General features: G+C 38.9%; 1 protein-coding gene across 1 annotated transcript in view; it reads left to right on the forward strand.

The window, feature by feature from the left end:
- The first annotated feature begins 378 nt into the window (after nt 1-378).
- CRISPLD1 (cysteine rich secretory protein LCCL domain containing 1) overlaps nt 379-17,648 on the forward strand; it is a 44,354-nt gene continuing 27,084 nt past the window's right edge. Inside the window, exons 1-2 of the mRNA XM_027616828.1 lie at nt 379-709; nt 1,673-1,992. Coding sequence (XP_027472629.1) covers nt 1,735-1,992 — 258 coding nt within the window. The 5' untranslated portion in view covers nt 379-709; nt 1,673-1,734. The remainder of the gene's footprint in view (nt 710-1,672; nt 1,993-17,648) is intronic.

A 17,648-nucleotide genomic window follows, 5' to 3' on the forward strand; every position in this document is an offset into this window, starting at 1 on the left:
ACTAGGAAGAAGACCTCTGGAAGCAGAGGAGCTGTGAGGGGCGGGAGGAGTTGGGGCCCTCCTTGCACACGCCTCCCCCAGGGTCCTGACCCGCACGCCGGGCCTCTGAAGCCCAAAGCACGCCCACAAAGGCCAAGCGTCCAGGCTTCGCAGGGCCGGGGGAGAAGCAGAGCGGCTGCTCCCTGCTCCGCAGCAGGCAGCGGGCCAGGCTGGGTAGAGGTGGGGGTGGGCGAGGAGGGGCGCTCACGTCACGTGCGCGCGCAGGGACCGCAATAAATGTCCGGGAGCTCGCGGGAGCGGCGGAAGCGCTCGGCGCCTGCTCTGCGCACCGCGGCAGCACCGAGCGGGGAGCGCGAGGTCGCCGCCAGCCCTCGCCTCCCAGCCCCGCTCCTGTCCCCGCCCCTTGCTCCTGCAGAGAGCGCTCGGAGGAGCTCGGGCGCCCACGCTAGCTAGCCAGGCCGCTCCCTTTCAGCCCGAATTTCAGGCTCTAACTTCGGAGCGCTTCGCCTGCTGCAGGACCTAACGGAGCCGCGGAGGCCGAGGCTCGCGTCCACCCTCAGTCAGCGCCCTCGTCGCCCCAGGACGCGCTGCGTCCCGGTCCTTCCCGACCCGACTGTGTGTGTGCAGTCGCGTGCGCTGGCTGGGGCGGCTGCGGGAGCCCGGCCGTGGTGTTCCGCTCCGCTCTCGTAGGGAACTTCATGCTGGAGAGGTAAGGGCATTTCTAAAACTCATCGCCGAGTCGTCAGGCTCCCACCTTTTCCCATCTACTTTTTTTCTTCCAAAACCCCACTTAAAAAAAAAAAAGCCAACTTGTAGAGAATGGGCGGACAAGGAGGGTGAGTGGGCTGCTTGGAAAGCTGCAGCGATGGAGATCTGCGGATGCTTGTGCTTTCAAGTGACTGTGGGTTTCATCTCCTCCTCCTCCTGTCGCGCGCTTTCCTTTTGGGTTATGAAGACTGTGCGCCTGCGGCGTGTGGGAGGAAAAGCTGAAGTTAGTGGTGAACTGTTAGCTCTATCGGGTGCGGGCCACAGGCTGGGCTCACACTTCCCAGGAAATAATGATTGAATTCTTCTTGCCCTGTGCCTGGTTAAGAGGAGACTTCCTCCCAGACCATTCTTTGGCATTAGTTCCGTGGGCCCTCTAGATGTATCCATGGATACATGGATGAATGACATTTTGTACTTTAAAACATTCACCTCAATTTCTGCATGTTGTGGACATTCTGAGTGTCTGCGAACTGGTTATAGGACACTGGTATAAAATAATACCTTAATACAGAGAAACATGGACCTCTAGATTGATAGAAAACCCTGTAGGTAGATAATACCTTTTGCAGGCTGTATGTAATATATAGCCATGTAAAGCCTTTCAATTCAGAAATTGATTTCAGACTTGGACTCTTCGTGGCTACTTTTGCCATTTATTTTGGCCTCATGCATGTTATCTTGGTACATATAGTTGTTTATTTTGTGAAAATAACGCAATGTGAAAAGTCCTCTGGAGGAAAAATGGTTTGGAGATAGGTATTTCAAAAAGTGCATGTCCATTTGTTGGCATTATAGAAACAAATCAAACTGTCACACTTCCTTTGTAACTGTTATTTTACTTTTGTTATTAGAAAACTAGTATCTGCCTCGATTTTCACCTTAATCACACTGCATGTCGTTATAGCCAAAAGGAGTGGAAGAGCCTGTCTTGGAGATTTTCCTGGGGAAATCCTGAGATCATTCATTATGAAGTGTACCGCGCAGGAGTGGCTCAGAGTAACCACAGTGCTATTCATGGCTAGAGCAATTCCAGCCATGGTAGTTCCTAATGCTACTTTACTGGAGAAACTTTTGGAAAAGTACATGGATGAGGATGGTGAATGGTGGATGGCCAAGCATAGAGGGAAAAGGGCCATCACAGACAATGACATGCAGAGTATCTTGGACCTTCATAACAAATTACGAAGTCAGGTGTATCCAACAGCATCTAATATGCAGTATATGGTAAGGAAATTTTTCAAATGGTATGTACAAAAAATGTTTATTAATGCTTTCAGTCTTCCTGGTGAAATTCCCTCATGCTATTATTTAATCTTTACCATTTGTCCTGTATAAAATTAAAAAAAAAGAGATTTTCTTGGGGAGTATCTTCCTCTGCATGTTCTTTTATCAGTGTTCCCTTTATTCTAAGAGCTCTTTGAATTTCAGAGTAGAATTAAATATCTTCAGATGCAATGTTCCTACTGAAAGTACTAAATTCTACTCTTACCAGGAAGATACCTATACTGAAAATGCTGAACAGCTGACACATTTGCTTTTAAGTGACTTAGTAGAACACTTGCTTCCTAATTCCTAACTGATGGAACTTATGAATGGTGGATCTGAAAAAATCAGGGACCAAGAATTTAAAGCAGTTTTCTGGATTGTTGATAACTTTCCAGTGGGTCCTTGCTTCTTACCAATATGTAAATGACCCATTGTAAAGGGTATGCTTCTGTGGTTGCTTTATGTTAAGCAGTGCTTTGACAATGACTTTGTTTTCTTGTGGGTTTATTTGTGCACTTTGACATGTGAAAACAAGCGTGGACAAAGATTAAAATAAATATGTGACTTATCCATAATAACCTCATATTTATTTTTAGAGTAAAGTAACAAGTTTGGGAAACAAACTTACATTATTATCATTATTTTTATTTATTATTATTTTTAGAGAGGTAGGGAGAGAGAGCAAGAGATTCTTAAGCAGGCTCCCTGCCCAAAGTGGAGTCAGACGCGGGGCTTGATCTCATGACCCTGAGATTATGACCTGAGCCGAAATCAAGAGTTGGACACTTAATCAACTGAGCCACCCAGGCATCCCACAAACTTGTTCTTTAAAGGCTATTAGGATATTACTCATTAATGTATTACTCTATACCTTAAATATGGAGAAAAAATTTCAAATATCTATTGCACTAAAATTAGGAATGTACTAGCAAAAACTGATAAGTAATCATTGGTGATAGCAACGTTTATACGGTGGACCTTGGGAATCACATTTCTCCTTTGGATACGTTGTAGGGTATAGTTAATTTTAATGCATTCTAGTTTTCTTCTTTCTGCATTCACATTAGTGCTGATGGATATTCTCTAGGCAACTTTTATGATATATGGAAGTTCTAAGTTCACATTACCCATTACAAAGTACAGCTTACTATTTTAACTTTCACTAGAAAAAAGAATTTACCCTGAAGAAAGTAGGTAGCACTCAAGAGAACTCATCAGAGGTTAAGAATCAGGGCCTGGCAATCAGGCGGTCTGGGTTTAAATTCTGGCACTGATACCCACTAGCTGTGTGATTTAGGGCAACTTAATTTCTCTCTACTTCCATTCCCTCATGTCTAGCATGTGTACTCATCTCAGAGGGTTGTTGTGGGGATTGAATGAGATGACCTGTGTAAAGTTTAGCTCATTATCAGGCATATTGTAAGGTCTTAGTAAATGTGACTATGACCGATAGTTGATTCTATGTTTTCCCATAGCGTTTAAATACAATACCTAAGGAAAATGTTAGCTCTTTTAAAAATTCTTTGCAGGCTGTGACGTCTGTAATGTCTCACATTTCGGCTTTTTGTGTATTTTAAAGCATTTGTCCAAAGTAAAAAATTCTATGACTTCTTCATTTGTGAGCTTTCAAACAGCAAGAGCCAATTACAGAGCCTTTCCAAGTAGGCCACCTTATGCTTATACCATGTGGATAGGTATTCCATTGCTTTATTTAAAATAAGGAAGAACTTGGGAGTTTGAACTCACAAAAAGAAACCTGAGAATATTTGTGTGTGTTTTAAGTAATATGGAAATAATGAAAGAACAGTTCTGTGATTGGTTTTCATGTCTTACTTCCAAAGAAAATAACTGCCTATTGTATGATGTCTAGTCTGGGGTGTTTATAGGAGTTTCTTTTTAGTTTCACTGGTTTCATTCTATCCTTGAAATGTAGATTTAGAAACCAGCCAGGGTTTATGTTGTGTTGCCCTTAGATACTATTAGCACTGGAACTGTGTCTTGGCCATTAACTGGGCTGCAAAGGACTTCATTGCCCAACTGTACTGGAACACGTTTTCTAGAATACACATTTAAGGGGAAGGTCTAAAAGAACAATACTATATTATGTGAAATATTGTTGACTTATGTATTACATAGCAGTAGAAGTATGGATGTTGATCAACCTTGTGAAAATGTTACTTATTCAAATAGTTATTTAAAAGTGTATTTATTCTGAGACAGCAAAATTAAAATTTGGCCTAAAGAGCTATTTCCTGTAAAATCTGCAATACCCTAGAAGTGCCAACACTTTGTCTACGTGTACACTGCATGTCACTAGCCAGTTACCTTGTTGACGCTTGGTGCTCATTTTAGTGTACTCTTTGTACTTGAACCAGTGGCAGCCAAACCACATCCACATTTATTAACATCACATCCCTACCCCTACTCTTATCATCATTTAACTAATAGGGTTAAAAATTGACTCTGGAACACCACATCTTCCCTTGAAGAGCTTATAGGTTGATTGAGAAGAAAGAATAGACACATTTGAAAATGTTCAAGTAAACAAGGGCATAAAATTCTCTGCTAAAGTGTGTGAATAATGCCAAGGGAGCACAGAATAATGGAATATTCCTAATGGTGAGAGTTAATCAGTGGGGAGGAGGGGGTTTATGTTATTCCTGGAAGGTGGTCAGGACCATGAATTGTGGCAAAGAGTGGAGGGCATATCTCAACTAGAGGAAGAGAAGCAGGCAAGTGCTGCTTCCAGGGAAACTTCTAGAAGAGGAGTAGGTTGAGGAAAGCACAGACCTGGGGCAGAATCAGGAAGGGAAGAAATGAATTATTGATTATTGAAACCAGTGATGCTTGGAAAGGCTCCCTAATTGGCTTTCTTTTTGAAAGCTCATAAATGAAGAAGTCCTACAAATTTTTACTTTAGACAAGCCTTTAAAAAGAAAGATTACCCATACTTAATTTTGGGTAAGTTGAGAAACTAGAGCTCTTAGGTCACCAAGGGAAACTGTTGCTGAAAGTGGCAATGGATTTTTAAAGGAAAAAATACTAGCTTTGGCCCTTGATAGCAGCAGGTTCACCTTTTGCCTCTGCTGCTTGCTGGTATGTGAACTCTGACAGTCAGCAACCATTCTGGGCACTGCTTTTCTCAATGGTAAAATTGGTGTAAAGAATAAAACTACAAGCTGAAAGGAGATAAGACATTGGACTGTTGCACATACTTTCTTTTTTTCGGGTCTTTCCTTTCCATGGGTTTTCTTTCACCTTATCATTTGGTTGTTTTATTTTTCTGGTTATTTCATCAATGTGTTCTTGTTTCTAGCTCGTCTTGTAAAACTTTGTTTCTTAGGTTTTTCCTTTTGGCCTTCTCCTTTCCTACAGGTTGTTATGTATTCCTTGGACTTTAAATACCATCATATATTGATGGTGTATAGTCCATAGCTAGTCTGTATCTCTATGTAGCAATCGTCTCTTTGAGCTTCATTTTCATATTTCCTACTGGAAATATGGGTCATCTCCTTGTGGTATTACTCCACAGTTACTTCAAACTTAAGATGTCTGTTACTTCAAACTTAAGATATCTGAAGAGAAAATGAACTGCCTTACCTTTTTCCCTCCACCCCTTGCCCGTGATCCTACTTCTTTTCCTGGATTCTTAGTAGATCTCATCAACATCTGCTCAATTTACTGTAAGCAAAGCAAAACAAAACAAAACACCCCACAAAACAGAAAATTGGTCTCATCCCCCCAACTCTTGCCATGCTCTCATTCTTTCTTCCCACTTTCATATAACATATGCACACAAACATAAATACACAGTTACTTACCAAATTCTGTAGCTCCTGTCTCAGAAATGTCTTTTGAATTCATCTCTCCCATTTTATCCTAACCTTTGCTCATAATCTCACCTCAAGATTGGTACTACAGCTTCTCACCCAACAGACTATAGCAGTCTGTTCCTACTTTATTTTTACTTTAGTCCACCTTCCTCATTGTTACTAAATCTGTCTTTTTCCTCAAACAAATCTGTGGTTGTTACTCAGCTGTGCAAAACTTCTGTTAACTTCTGGAAGCTCACAAGTTGAAGCCCACCTTGATTAATGTATAAAAGGAGGCACATCCTGTCAATTCTGCTCATGGCCCTCAACTCCCTTGTGTATATCCGGATCTGTGTTCACATTGAACTATTTTCACTGTTCCTTTTTTTTTTTTTTTAAAGATTTTGTTTATTTATTTATTTGACAGAGAGCGGGAGAGAGACAGCGAGAGAGGGAACACAAGCAGGGGGAGTGGGAGAGGGAGAAGCAGGCTTCCTGCCAAGCAGGGAGCCCAATGTGGGGCTCGATCCCAGGACCCTGGGATCATGACCTGAGCCGAAGGCAGACGCCTAACGACTGAGCCACCCAGGCGCCCCGATTTTCACTGTTCTTAAAGATGGTTGTGCTTCCTCATGTCTCTTTGCCTCTTTGCTCATCAGTTTCTTCTGTGTCCAGAATGTCTGTACTTCCTGTCCCTTCCTCAAATGTTGTCTTTCTGCAAAGCTTTCTCTGGTGCACCCATTCATCTGCTCCACAGAAGGAGCACCACTTCTGTGCTCCTCAATTATTTTATTCAAACTTATTGAAAGTATAACCGTTTTGTTGCAATTAAATAGTTACATGTCTCCTTTCCTTTCCAAGATTTTAAATTTCTAGATAGGTAAGCATCCTACCTTATTGTTTACAACCCTGTGCCTGATGCCTAGAAGTGCTTAGTAAATATTTTTTTGATTGAATATTGTTGATGGTTCAACAAATGTGTTGAATGAAGGGATGGGTGGAAAAATAGAGATTATATATGAGATAAATGTGAGGACAGGTAAGAAAGAGGAATTAAAATAATAAAATTTCTGGAAGGTAGGATATCAGCAACACTGGAGATATTGACATAGAAATTGGAAATGCTAGAGATGAAGGAATGAATGTTTCAAATAATTCAATATTTAAAATATTGATAGTACATTAAACATTATCCTGTAATATGGAGCTACTGAGATAATAATAAATATATTTGAATGTTCTGGAATTCAAATACTAAAATGAGTTAATGGGTATTTACCTCTTGCTACAATTTTTAACATAGAGCCCTTAAAACACTATAGACTGAAATCCCAAGTAGTTCACTGTGATGCAAAGTGTATGTAAGTCTAGAATGTGCTTTAGCAGCCAGAACAATTTACCTAAAAAAGGACACATGGGCCAATTATATAAGCCATTTTCCTCTATTATAAGTATTTCCATGTCTTTTAGGGAACTGTTGACAGACACTCTGCTGGGAGGTTTGGTGGCTGTGCCTGCTTGTTCTCATCTGACATATGGGCGAAACTATGGGCAGAACCTTGGCATAGCACTTTCCCAAATGTAGAACAAAACACATCTGAATACCTCTCCTTTTGCTAGGCAACCAGAGGCTCTGAGGCAAACAACCAGTGGTACTTTTGGTCCATGGTGCATGTTGCAATAACTTGGTTCCTGTTTGTTGCTTAGATTTTTTCTAAGGCCATGTTTAACATGGGAAGTTAAGTTGTTAGTGGTCTTGTTTTTTCCTGTACTTTAGTATAGCAGATAATCATAGAAACTGGACATGAGACAACCTAGTTTGCTAAACAGGGTGAAGCTAGCCTGATTTCTGCCCTATATCTGTCTGTAGCCTGAATCCAAACCTGAAAGAGTGATTTTTATCTTGTGAGTTGCTCTGTTTACTCTCATAAATCTATATTTTCTGGCAGCATTTGCCACGTGTTACATATATCCAGAATAAATACAGGTAATGAAATGATGGCCTCATAACTCATTTACCCAAAGTTCCATGCTTGCATATTTTTTATCTTGCTAAAAGTGGCAGAAAGAGGAGACAAGTAGTTTTAGGAGGAGAATGGAGCACTCAAAGCCAGAAAATGCCACAAAATTTTGAAATTGTTATTGTTATTTATTCCTTCATTCAGCAGATATCAGAGGTTTACTCTATGGCAGGCACCACTAGGACCCAGAAATAAACACAACAAACATTCTTCCTTGCCTGGAATAGGTGTGAAGACCCTGAATCACCATACTCAATAGAGTGCCCATGTGGTTGGCACAGAGGGAGGGTGGGAAGTAATGTAGGAAATGAGATCAGAATTTTGAGAAGGACAGATTTAGATCATTGTAGAAACTCACTTTCAGTCTGAGCAGTAAGAAACCATTTGAACTGTTTAAACAGAGGAATAGTATGATCTTGAACTTACACAGAATCATCTGGCTTTGTTGAGAACAGAAATTAGGTGGTGCAAGGTGGGGCAAAAGTGTGAGCAGGGAGGCAAAGCTATTGCAATAATCCATCTAATACTGATAACTGGTAGCCATAAAGGTGGTTAGAAGCGGCAAAAGTGTGAATACACACTAAAACCCCTTTGCAATCATAACATCAATCTTGAAAAATTCAAGGAAGCCTTGTTGCAAGATTACTGAAATTGCCTTGGTGAGCTAGGCAGCCAGTAGGCTGGGAGTTTCTGCATCTAATGCAAGATCTAAATCCACTCAATTCCTGGCTGCAGTTTTTTGAAAATGGATGGTGTTTCTATTCTAGTTTAAAGATCAATGGGGAAGATTCTGTATCTTTCAACTTGTAGTGGCTTCCTGATGGTTACAGAGATCCCAGAAGTCACCCAGTTACTTGATACCCATTTTGCCAACAAATTCCAAGAGATTAGAGGAGGTTAAACCAACCCCTGCCTTCTCACTTCTCAGGATAAGGATGCCTGCTGTTTTCCCACATGGTTTTCTCTCCTCTCCCAAAAAGCCAGTCTACTCTTTCACTCCCTCTATTAACAACAGAAGATGAGATCTTTAGCATGAGAAGCAGAACAGGACGATGGCCTCGTTCTTGTCCAGTAATCACCAGTTTCTTTATGATGGGGTATATCATTAGGATTTTATTTCATTTTGGAGTTAGCAGATTTTGGATGTGGTATATGGCTGTAGTTTTTGCCTGAGGAACTAGAAGTATTGGAGTTACCATATTTTTAAGATAGGGAAGAATGTAGATAGATCAACTTTGGGTAGAGAAAGCTGGGGCTCAATTTTGGACATATTAAACTTAAGATTTAGCTCAAATATCCAAGTGAATTTGTCATGTATGCAATTAGACAAATGTGGTGTAGTCTAATCTGGAACATAAAATTAGCGTTTAGATAGTATTTAAAGCCATGAAAAGAGAGGAGATCTTCAAGGAAGTGAGTATAGAAAGAGATGTTTGAGAAGTGAGTCCTTGACACACTTTACGGTGTAGAGGTAGAGAGGTGGGGAGAAACAGCAAAGGGAATTGAAAATTAGGAAAAAATAACAATAACAACAACAAAAAATCCTGGGAGCATGATGTCCTTGAAGCTAAATGAAAAAAGGCAGAAGTGATGATCAGCTCTGTTAGATGACGCTTATAAAGATTAAGTAAAATAAGGAGCCTTGAATTTAACAGTATGGAGGCCACATTGAAAGTCTGATAAACCAGTCTGGGTAAAGTCATAGTGGTCCAAGGGTAGCTGGGCAGAATGGGATGAAAACAATGAGCATGCACGTTCATTCACTCATTCATCAAACACGTGTGTTTCATTTTCTACGGGCCAGGTAGTATCTGCATTCTTAAATGTTTTCTAACCAAAAATTTTTAGCTTAGTTTTAGAAGATGCAACTCAATAAATGTATCCCACACTTATAATGATGGTCGATAGGAAAATGCAATTTCTTTGAGTATTTTTTTTTTTACCTTTACTGAATGCCTTCATTAAAAACAAAATAATCATTTATAGTAATTTATAATCATAATTGAGTGACATTTAGTTCAAGAACATTCTTTGCTATCATTCAGCTGTGTCCTCTTACATAGTCCTTTTAGGAATTTATACAACCAAATAATTATACATGATTTAAAATTTAAATTCTCATATTTTTAAAAATTTTTTTAAAGATTTTATTTATTTGACACAGAGAGACACAGCAAGAGAGGGAACACAAGAGAGAGGGAACACAAGCAGGGGGAGTGGGGGAGGGAGAAGCAGGCTTCCCACAGAGCAGGGAGCCCCATGCAGGGCTTGATCCCAGAACCCTGGGATCATGACCTGAGCCAAAAGCAGACGCTTAACGACTGAGCCACCCCAGGTGCCCCTAAATTCTCATATTTTTAATGATTTTTACTAATTCATTTAAAGCCAGATATTTATAAAACTGACATATATGTCATATATTATTATGTACAATACATACATATAATATCTAGTTCATTGGAAGGAAATGTACAAATTCAAGTGGTAATGAATTGTCTGGTTCAGGTATTACAGTATATCTAAGTAACCCTTTCCTTATTTTCCTATGTATCTGTTGCCTTCAAAAATTTAAGAAGTTACAGAAAAGCTTTTATAATTGATTAAACCAATCTGTTATTGATAAACTTGTGCTTGAGAAAGCATTTAATTCAACAAATACTGATTAAGCATTTTTGTGTCAGGCACTGTTCTTGATGCTGGAGGATACATAAAGTTCAATAAGTTAATGAAAATAAGGGGAATGAAATGATAGAGAAGGATAGAGATGGGGCTAATCCTGTTGGATAGTTGAGGAAGACTTCTCCGAGTTGGTGTCTCTTGAGCTGAGAGCGAAGTTACAAGAAGGAGTCAGCTGAACAAAAATACAGAGATCTGGGCAGAAGGAATACTGGATACAAAGTCTCTAAGTCAGAAGTGAAGTGGGCTTTTCAGGGGTCACAAAGAAGGCTAGTGTGACAACTTTATTCAGTAATGAGGGAAGTGTTAGAAAATGAGGTAGACTTATAAGCATGGGCCAGAACCCCTTGGTCGATAGGAAAATGCAGTTTCTTTGAGTATTTTTTTTTACCTTTACTGAATGCCTTCATTAAAAACAAATTAATCATTTATAGTAATTTATAATCATAATTGAGTGACATTTAGTTCAGGAACATTCTTTGCTATCGTTCAGCTCTGTCCTCTTACATAGTCCTTTTAGGAATTTATACAACCAAATAATTATACATGATTTAAAATTTAAATTCTCATACTTTAAAAAAATTTTTTTAAAGATTTTATTTATTTGACAGAGAGAGACACAGCAAGAGAGGGAACACAAGAGAGAGGGAACACAAGCAGGGGGAGTGGGGGAAGGAGAAGCGGGCTTCCCACAGAGCAGGGAGCCCCATGCGGGGCTTGATCCCAGAACCCTGGGATCATGACCTGAGCCAAGGTTATGGGTTATAGGTGAGGAGAAATTTGGATTTTATGCTGAGTGAAATGGAAATCCATTGGAAAATTTCTTGCAAGGGATTGACCTGGTAAATTTCCATTTCAAAAATTAATCTTTAAAAAAAATTATTCTGACTACATTATGGAGAGTGGTCTGAAGGAGAGCTAAGGCTGAAAGCAGAGAGGCAGTTAGGAAGCCATTGCTATATTCTGGGTGTGAGAGAATGGTGACTGGGACCAGGGTGATAGTGGTAAAGATGGGGAGAGGTGGGTGCTTTCAAGGTATGATTTGATGGCATTGCCAATGGTTTGGTTGATAGCTTTAATGTGAAGGGTGAAAGAAAAGGAGAAATCTGGGATGTTCATAGATTTTACTTAAGCACATTGGTGGGTAGCTGAAGCATTTTCTGAGAAGCAGACAGGAGTAGGTGAGGGTGGAATCAGGAATCTTTGGCCAAGCTTCATTGTGATGCCAAATGTCATCTTCCTTTGGGTTTTAATGGTCACTGGGGAGGTGGGACTGGAGATAAAAATGTGGCAATTACGTAGATGTTATTAGGAAACATCTTAACTGACCGAACAAAATCATCCAAGGGGAAGATTTTTATGGACAAAAATCGTAGGCCTTGGATTGAGCCCTGGGGTCCTGCAATATGTAGAGGTTGAACAGAGAGGAGCAGTTAACAAAGAAAGCTGAGAAAAAGTGGTCAGCAAGATTGGAGACAGGGTAGACTGGTGTCCCAAAAGCCAGAAGAGAGTTCAACAAGGGAGAAGTCAGTGTTTCAGTATTGTTGAGAGGCTGAGTAAAATGAAGAAGAAAAGCCAACAATGGTTTTGTTAACATGGAGGTTGTTGATGACCTTGATAAGAGTAATTTCAATGGTGGGGTCCGACTGGAAGTCTTACTGAAGTGGAAGAAGAGAATGGGAGAGGTAATAGGGAAGTTACTTCAAGTAACTCTTTAAGATGATGTTGCTGTGAAAGAGGTTAAAGATAATAAACTAGCTATTGCTAGAGGGGAATATGGGCTTTTTTTCATTTTTTTTTAAAGGAGTATGTTTGTAGGTTAATGAGAATGAAGAAGTTGAGAAAGCACTTGGCAATGGGAGGGAGAAAATGTAACTACAAAGTCCCCTCATTTATTGTAACACGAAAGACTGAGCCTGTAGGTTCAGAAGCAGACAGTTTGGTGTATTCGATGAGGAGGAGAGAGAGAATTTTCATGTGGATGCTTCCGTTTTTTCCCCAGTGAAATTATAAAGCAAGATCATCAGCAGAGATTGAGAAGGCAGGAATGAAGGGTGTGAAGATAGGTCATTACGAGGTGGTAATTTTGGACACACTGCATAAAGATCCATATGGAATCAAATGTCTGGGATGTTTTGAGATGTTTTCAGCTCATTTCATTCATAATGCTATAAGTTTAAAAATCCAAGAGATATAGAGAAGATTTACTATATAGTATGTCAAGATGTTTCTTAAAAAACAGGGAAATTTAAAGTAATGATTCCTGCTCTGACTTGCCATAGGTCACATTGCTCTTTTTCAGCCATTTTATGTGATGTCACCTGCTTGACCTTTGAAGACATTTGACTAGGCATCTTCTGGAGATGAGAAAGAGATGATTAGAGGCAAGTTAGTGGGGTTCAAGTTTTGAAATATTCAGATACTACATAATACGGATCAAGTACAGATACAGACCAAATAGTGTTTGGGGTTCAGATTCTAAACTGAATGCTAAACACAGATAGTTGTATGGGAATTCCAAAAATTAAATTATGGGATCAATCCAAATACGTGACTTAGAATAGTGGGTTACTAAAACTTACCAAAGATAAGAACATGGAACTATGATCTGGTGAAACTTACTTTTATTTCTTTTAAGTAGTTACCAGAATCAGTAAGGTGTGGTTAAGTCAACTACTTACATCTAGCTTATTGGAGAAATGGCAGCATCTTTTCTATATTGGCAGCTGATCGGCCTCAAAAAGAAAATATGAATATGGACATAATCTATTTAGTAGGCTATGCTGCTTTATATTTTAAGTTTTTAATCAAAGAACATTTTGAAATCAATCATCAGGAAATTAAGGATAGCAAGTGTTTTCATTAGATAAAAGCCATTAGGTATGATTTTGGGAATAGGATGCTTTAGTCCAGCACTGCTGAAACTTTAATGTGCATATGAATCCCCTGGGAATCTTGTTAAAATACAGATTTTGATTCAGTAAGTCTATGTAGGCCTCACTATTTTGCAGGCTCCCAGGTGATGTGGCAGCACCATCTGGGAACCCCAGTTTGAATAGACTCTAGGCTCTCTGAAGGACATGAAACATTGACTCTGGAATTCAGATTCTTTCTTTTTCCCCTCCTCAACTATTATATTCGCCTTCTTCCTTTTTATAAGATAGCAGCTGTAACTACTAATGCAGGACAACAGAAACTCCTTTTCACTCTCTTTCAAGAAGTACTTAGAAACCAAAAAGATGAAAGCGTTTGAACAGTAAAATCCCCCAATGCCTAATGTTTAAATCAGTCTAATTGGAGGAGAAATGGAAAATGAAATCTTAAAATTAGCTAATGGCACAGTTCTGCGGGATAGTGACAGGAGAGGTGTAGTCAGTGATAGGATAAACAATAAAGGGCATATGAGTGAGGAGGGAGGAAGTGGAATTTCAAACTGGGCAAGTATGGAGGGGCAATTAGAAAAGAAGGGTAATGAGCTATTAGATAAGACCCAGGAATGAGCACGAGAGTTCCTGTTCATAGACTCCCATGTATGTTGTACCTCAGACAATATAAAGTAATCCCGCGAAGGGGGCAATTCCTTAAAGGTGCCGGGAGTAAAACACAAAACTGTATCTTATATTTCCTCAAGACATGGCAGATCCATATCTGAAATACTGAATGATTGACTGTATATGGTGAGATCAAATGTTATCCAGAGAAGGGAAACCAAAGCCTTAGAAGTATGGGGGTGGGGGAGAGCGTGGCTCTGGATTGAGATGGAATAAGAAGAGCATCAGAACTCTTGCCTAGAAAGAGGGAGCAGAGAGGTCTGTTCACCAAGAGTTCTGTGAACACAGAAAACTAAACAAATGAAAAGCATCACTAATTTCACATGAGCATCTATGCCATGATTCCATATACCTTGGGTTTTTTTGATGCTGTACAGATCTTGCCAAGCCTGATCACCTTTGCACATGTCGGAATGCCTTATGCCCTCCTGGTTTTCTCTCTAACAAATTTTTCCTCTTCCTTAAGAATCTGCTTTTGTCTAAACCCTTCCATACAGAGTTAGGTGCACTCCCACGCAGTGCCCAGCTCCCATAGCATTTCATATCTGCCTTTGCCCCTGGTATTTGCATCCTGTCTCTTTCTCTAACCTTCCATTCATTTATGGGAAGGACCTGTTCTTTAGTAATTTTTGCATTCCCCAGCTGAGTGGCTGACAGATACTCCACGCTCAACTCATGCTAGTTGGAATAGGAAAAAATGTAATGAATAAATGAAAAATGAAAAGATGATTAGGTCTTCAACAACAGTTCTAAAATGGGTAGAATGCAAAAGGATTTGATTAATTTTGTTCTGACAAGAAAATTCTCTTAAAAATTGCAAAAACATTCTTTTTAATGAAGTATGGTGTTTATATTTTATTTTATAATTTTAAGTGCAGTTGCATTTTGGTTAGGTAAAATCATTCTTTAATAAGTATGACAGGTGGCTAAATTGGCACTGGATTTCAGTGACTTTGAGAGTTACATTGGTTTATGGACAGCTCTATCTCATGAAGTGAGGATGTCTATACCCCTCAGCAAGTATGGAGACTCTTTCAGGAGATAGAGGGATCAGAGTGCGAAGACTTTTGCCAGAGCACTGTTTTTGAGATGTAAATCACAATGTGGTTATAAGTACAAATTAGTATATTTTAAAGTGCATATAAATCTTAAAGAATTTCAGAATAAAACAGTAATCAAGAAAGGCTTCTTAGAAGAGGTACATTTTGAAATAGTATTTGGAAGAAGTTATAGTCGTGGTGTGGTGGGGAATTTGGAAGAGAGCATTTGGATGATGAGAACCTTCTTAGTAAAGAGGTTGATATGAGAATATGTGTACAGTTGATTAGAAGGCAAGTACTTGGCAGCCACAATCTGTATAAACTGAGGGTTGCAGAAGGGGAGGTAGGTGGGGAGATGAGGTAACTGGGTGATGGGCATTAAGGAAGGCATGTGATGTGTGATGAACGCTGGGTGTTATACACAATTAATGAATCATTGAACACTACATCAGAAACTAATGATGTACTATACGTTGGCTAATTGAATTAAAAAAAAAAAAAGAACTGATCCAAGCCTCTATATGGAGATATTTGGGGATGTATTTTTTTCTACGTATAATGAAAGAACCTTGTTCAAGCGCAAATCAGACAGACTAGAGCAGCAAAACCCTACTCATCTTTCTATTCATATCTAAAAAAGAAAAAAAAGAAAAAGAAACATTTCCTTTGACAAAATTTGACAGTATTCATTTGATTTTTGTAAGTGAAAGTTATTACAATGGATTTCTAAACTTGAGGTTTGTGAACACTTTTTAAATTATTCCTATGATACATACACATATCATCTTAACCTAAACTTTGGAGGTAGTTGGGAGTCTCAGTGGAAATATTATCTTAGAAATTTAATAGGAAAAACGGTCTTTAGGTTTGAAAGTTTATTGCTAATAGACTCAAAGCAAAGCTAGGAATAACTTACTCTAAACTTTGTATAATTAATATTGTATTGAATTTGAATTATAAGGGGATTATTTACCTTTCCATTGGGACTTTAGGTGGCAACGATTGATTATCTTGTGTTTCAATCATTCAAAATTTTGGATTTGAATTTCTTCCTTAGTCACATGACTATCAGCAGTGTTCCATTAAAAGGCTATGCAAATCACAGCAAATTAAGTAGATTCTTAAAGGAACGAGGAAATAAGAGAACATTTATTAAGATCTAATAGGTATCAGGTAATATGTTAGGCAGTTTGCTAATATAAATTCTGTGAGATATTTTTATTCTCAAATACTATTTTTTAGCAGGAAACAATGCCTCAATAATAAGAGTTCACCAGGAAAAGAAAAATGAGGGTCTATATGCAGAGTTGTGGACAGGACTAAAGTGAGCCATAAGGGATGGGGGGGCACCCAGGCTTGAATGGTGATGTCACAGCCTGGTGAGGACTATTGCCTGAAAGAAGGGCTGTGTGACAGGTCACTGTCACCACCACAGTGAGGCAGAAGATTCAAAAGGGATGCATAGGGTTGGTGGTGGTCGGGGTAATACAGACACCTCACACCCTCTGACTTCCTGTTTGCGTCTCCCATTAGCCAAATCCAATTGGAATCCAGGGACCAAGAGAGCCTGAAGTAACTTAGTATGTAGGATTGAGCCTTTTGGGACATAGAGAATGGTAGTTGGGGACCAAGAATGGCTTTGTGGGAACAAAGAATATTTAACACAATAGTCTTTCTCAGATTTTCAAATAAGGACTTTTGAAAACCATATTTCTTAAAATCATCATCTTAGTCATTGTTTAATTATTGAAGAAGAAAAAGTTAAAGGCATATTCCTAAAGGACACCTAAAAACCTGATTGCTGTGGTTATTAAACTAGCTTTGAGTTTCCTAGCAGCCAAGGAAAACAGGAAACCATGTTTACATAGCTCCTATTGACTGCTGGGAAGGAAAACAATTTATCATTCTTGAGAGGAATTCTTAGTGAAAAGTTAACACAGAATTCTCACTATAGGAACAATGAGCAACTTACTATAGCAGTTTCATTAAAACTGTGTAAACATAATCATTTAAATATTTCTGGTTTTAGCGTTTGGTTTAAATTGAAGTTATGGTGTTAAATTATAAGTTTTGGTTTCTATGTGTCCATCAACTTTTTCTATTACTAATTTGCCTAAGAAGAAGTTTTTCATTTGTTAACCCATCTCTTTCTTTCTGAAAACTAGAAAAGCATCCCTAAGTACAATAAATAAAAGCAATTAATATTTTATTTACTTTCAGGGCACCTGGGTGACTCAGTCAGTTAAACGTCTGCCTTCAGCTCAGGTCATGATCCCAAGGTTCTGGGATCGAGTCCCATATCGGGCTCCTTGCTTTCTCTCTCTCAAATACATAAATAAAATCTTAAAAAAATAATAAAAATATTTACTTTCGAAACCCAAGTTATATTGAAATATAAATATAAACTAATACATAAGCAGATAATATAGAATGACTTATTATGAGTTTAACTTTCCTATCATATATTTTTCTAGGCTTGACTTAATGATCAATTTTGCATCTATCTAAATTGTA

This window comes from Zalophus californianus, chromosome 4, assembly GCF_009762305.2.
Source record: "Zalophus californianus isolate mZalCal1 chromosome 4, mZalCal1.pri.v2, whole genome shotgun sequence".
NCBI lineage: Eukaryota > Metazoa > Chordata > Mammalia > Carnivora > Otariidae > Zalophus > Zalophus californianus.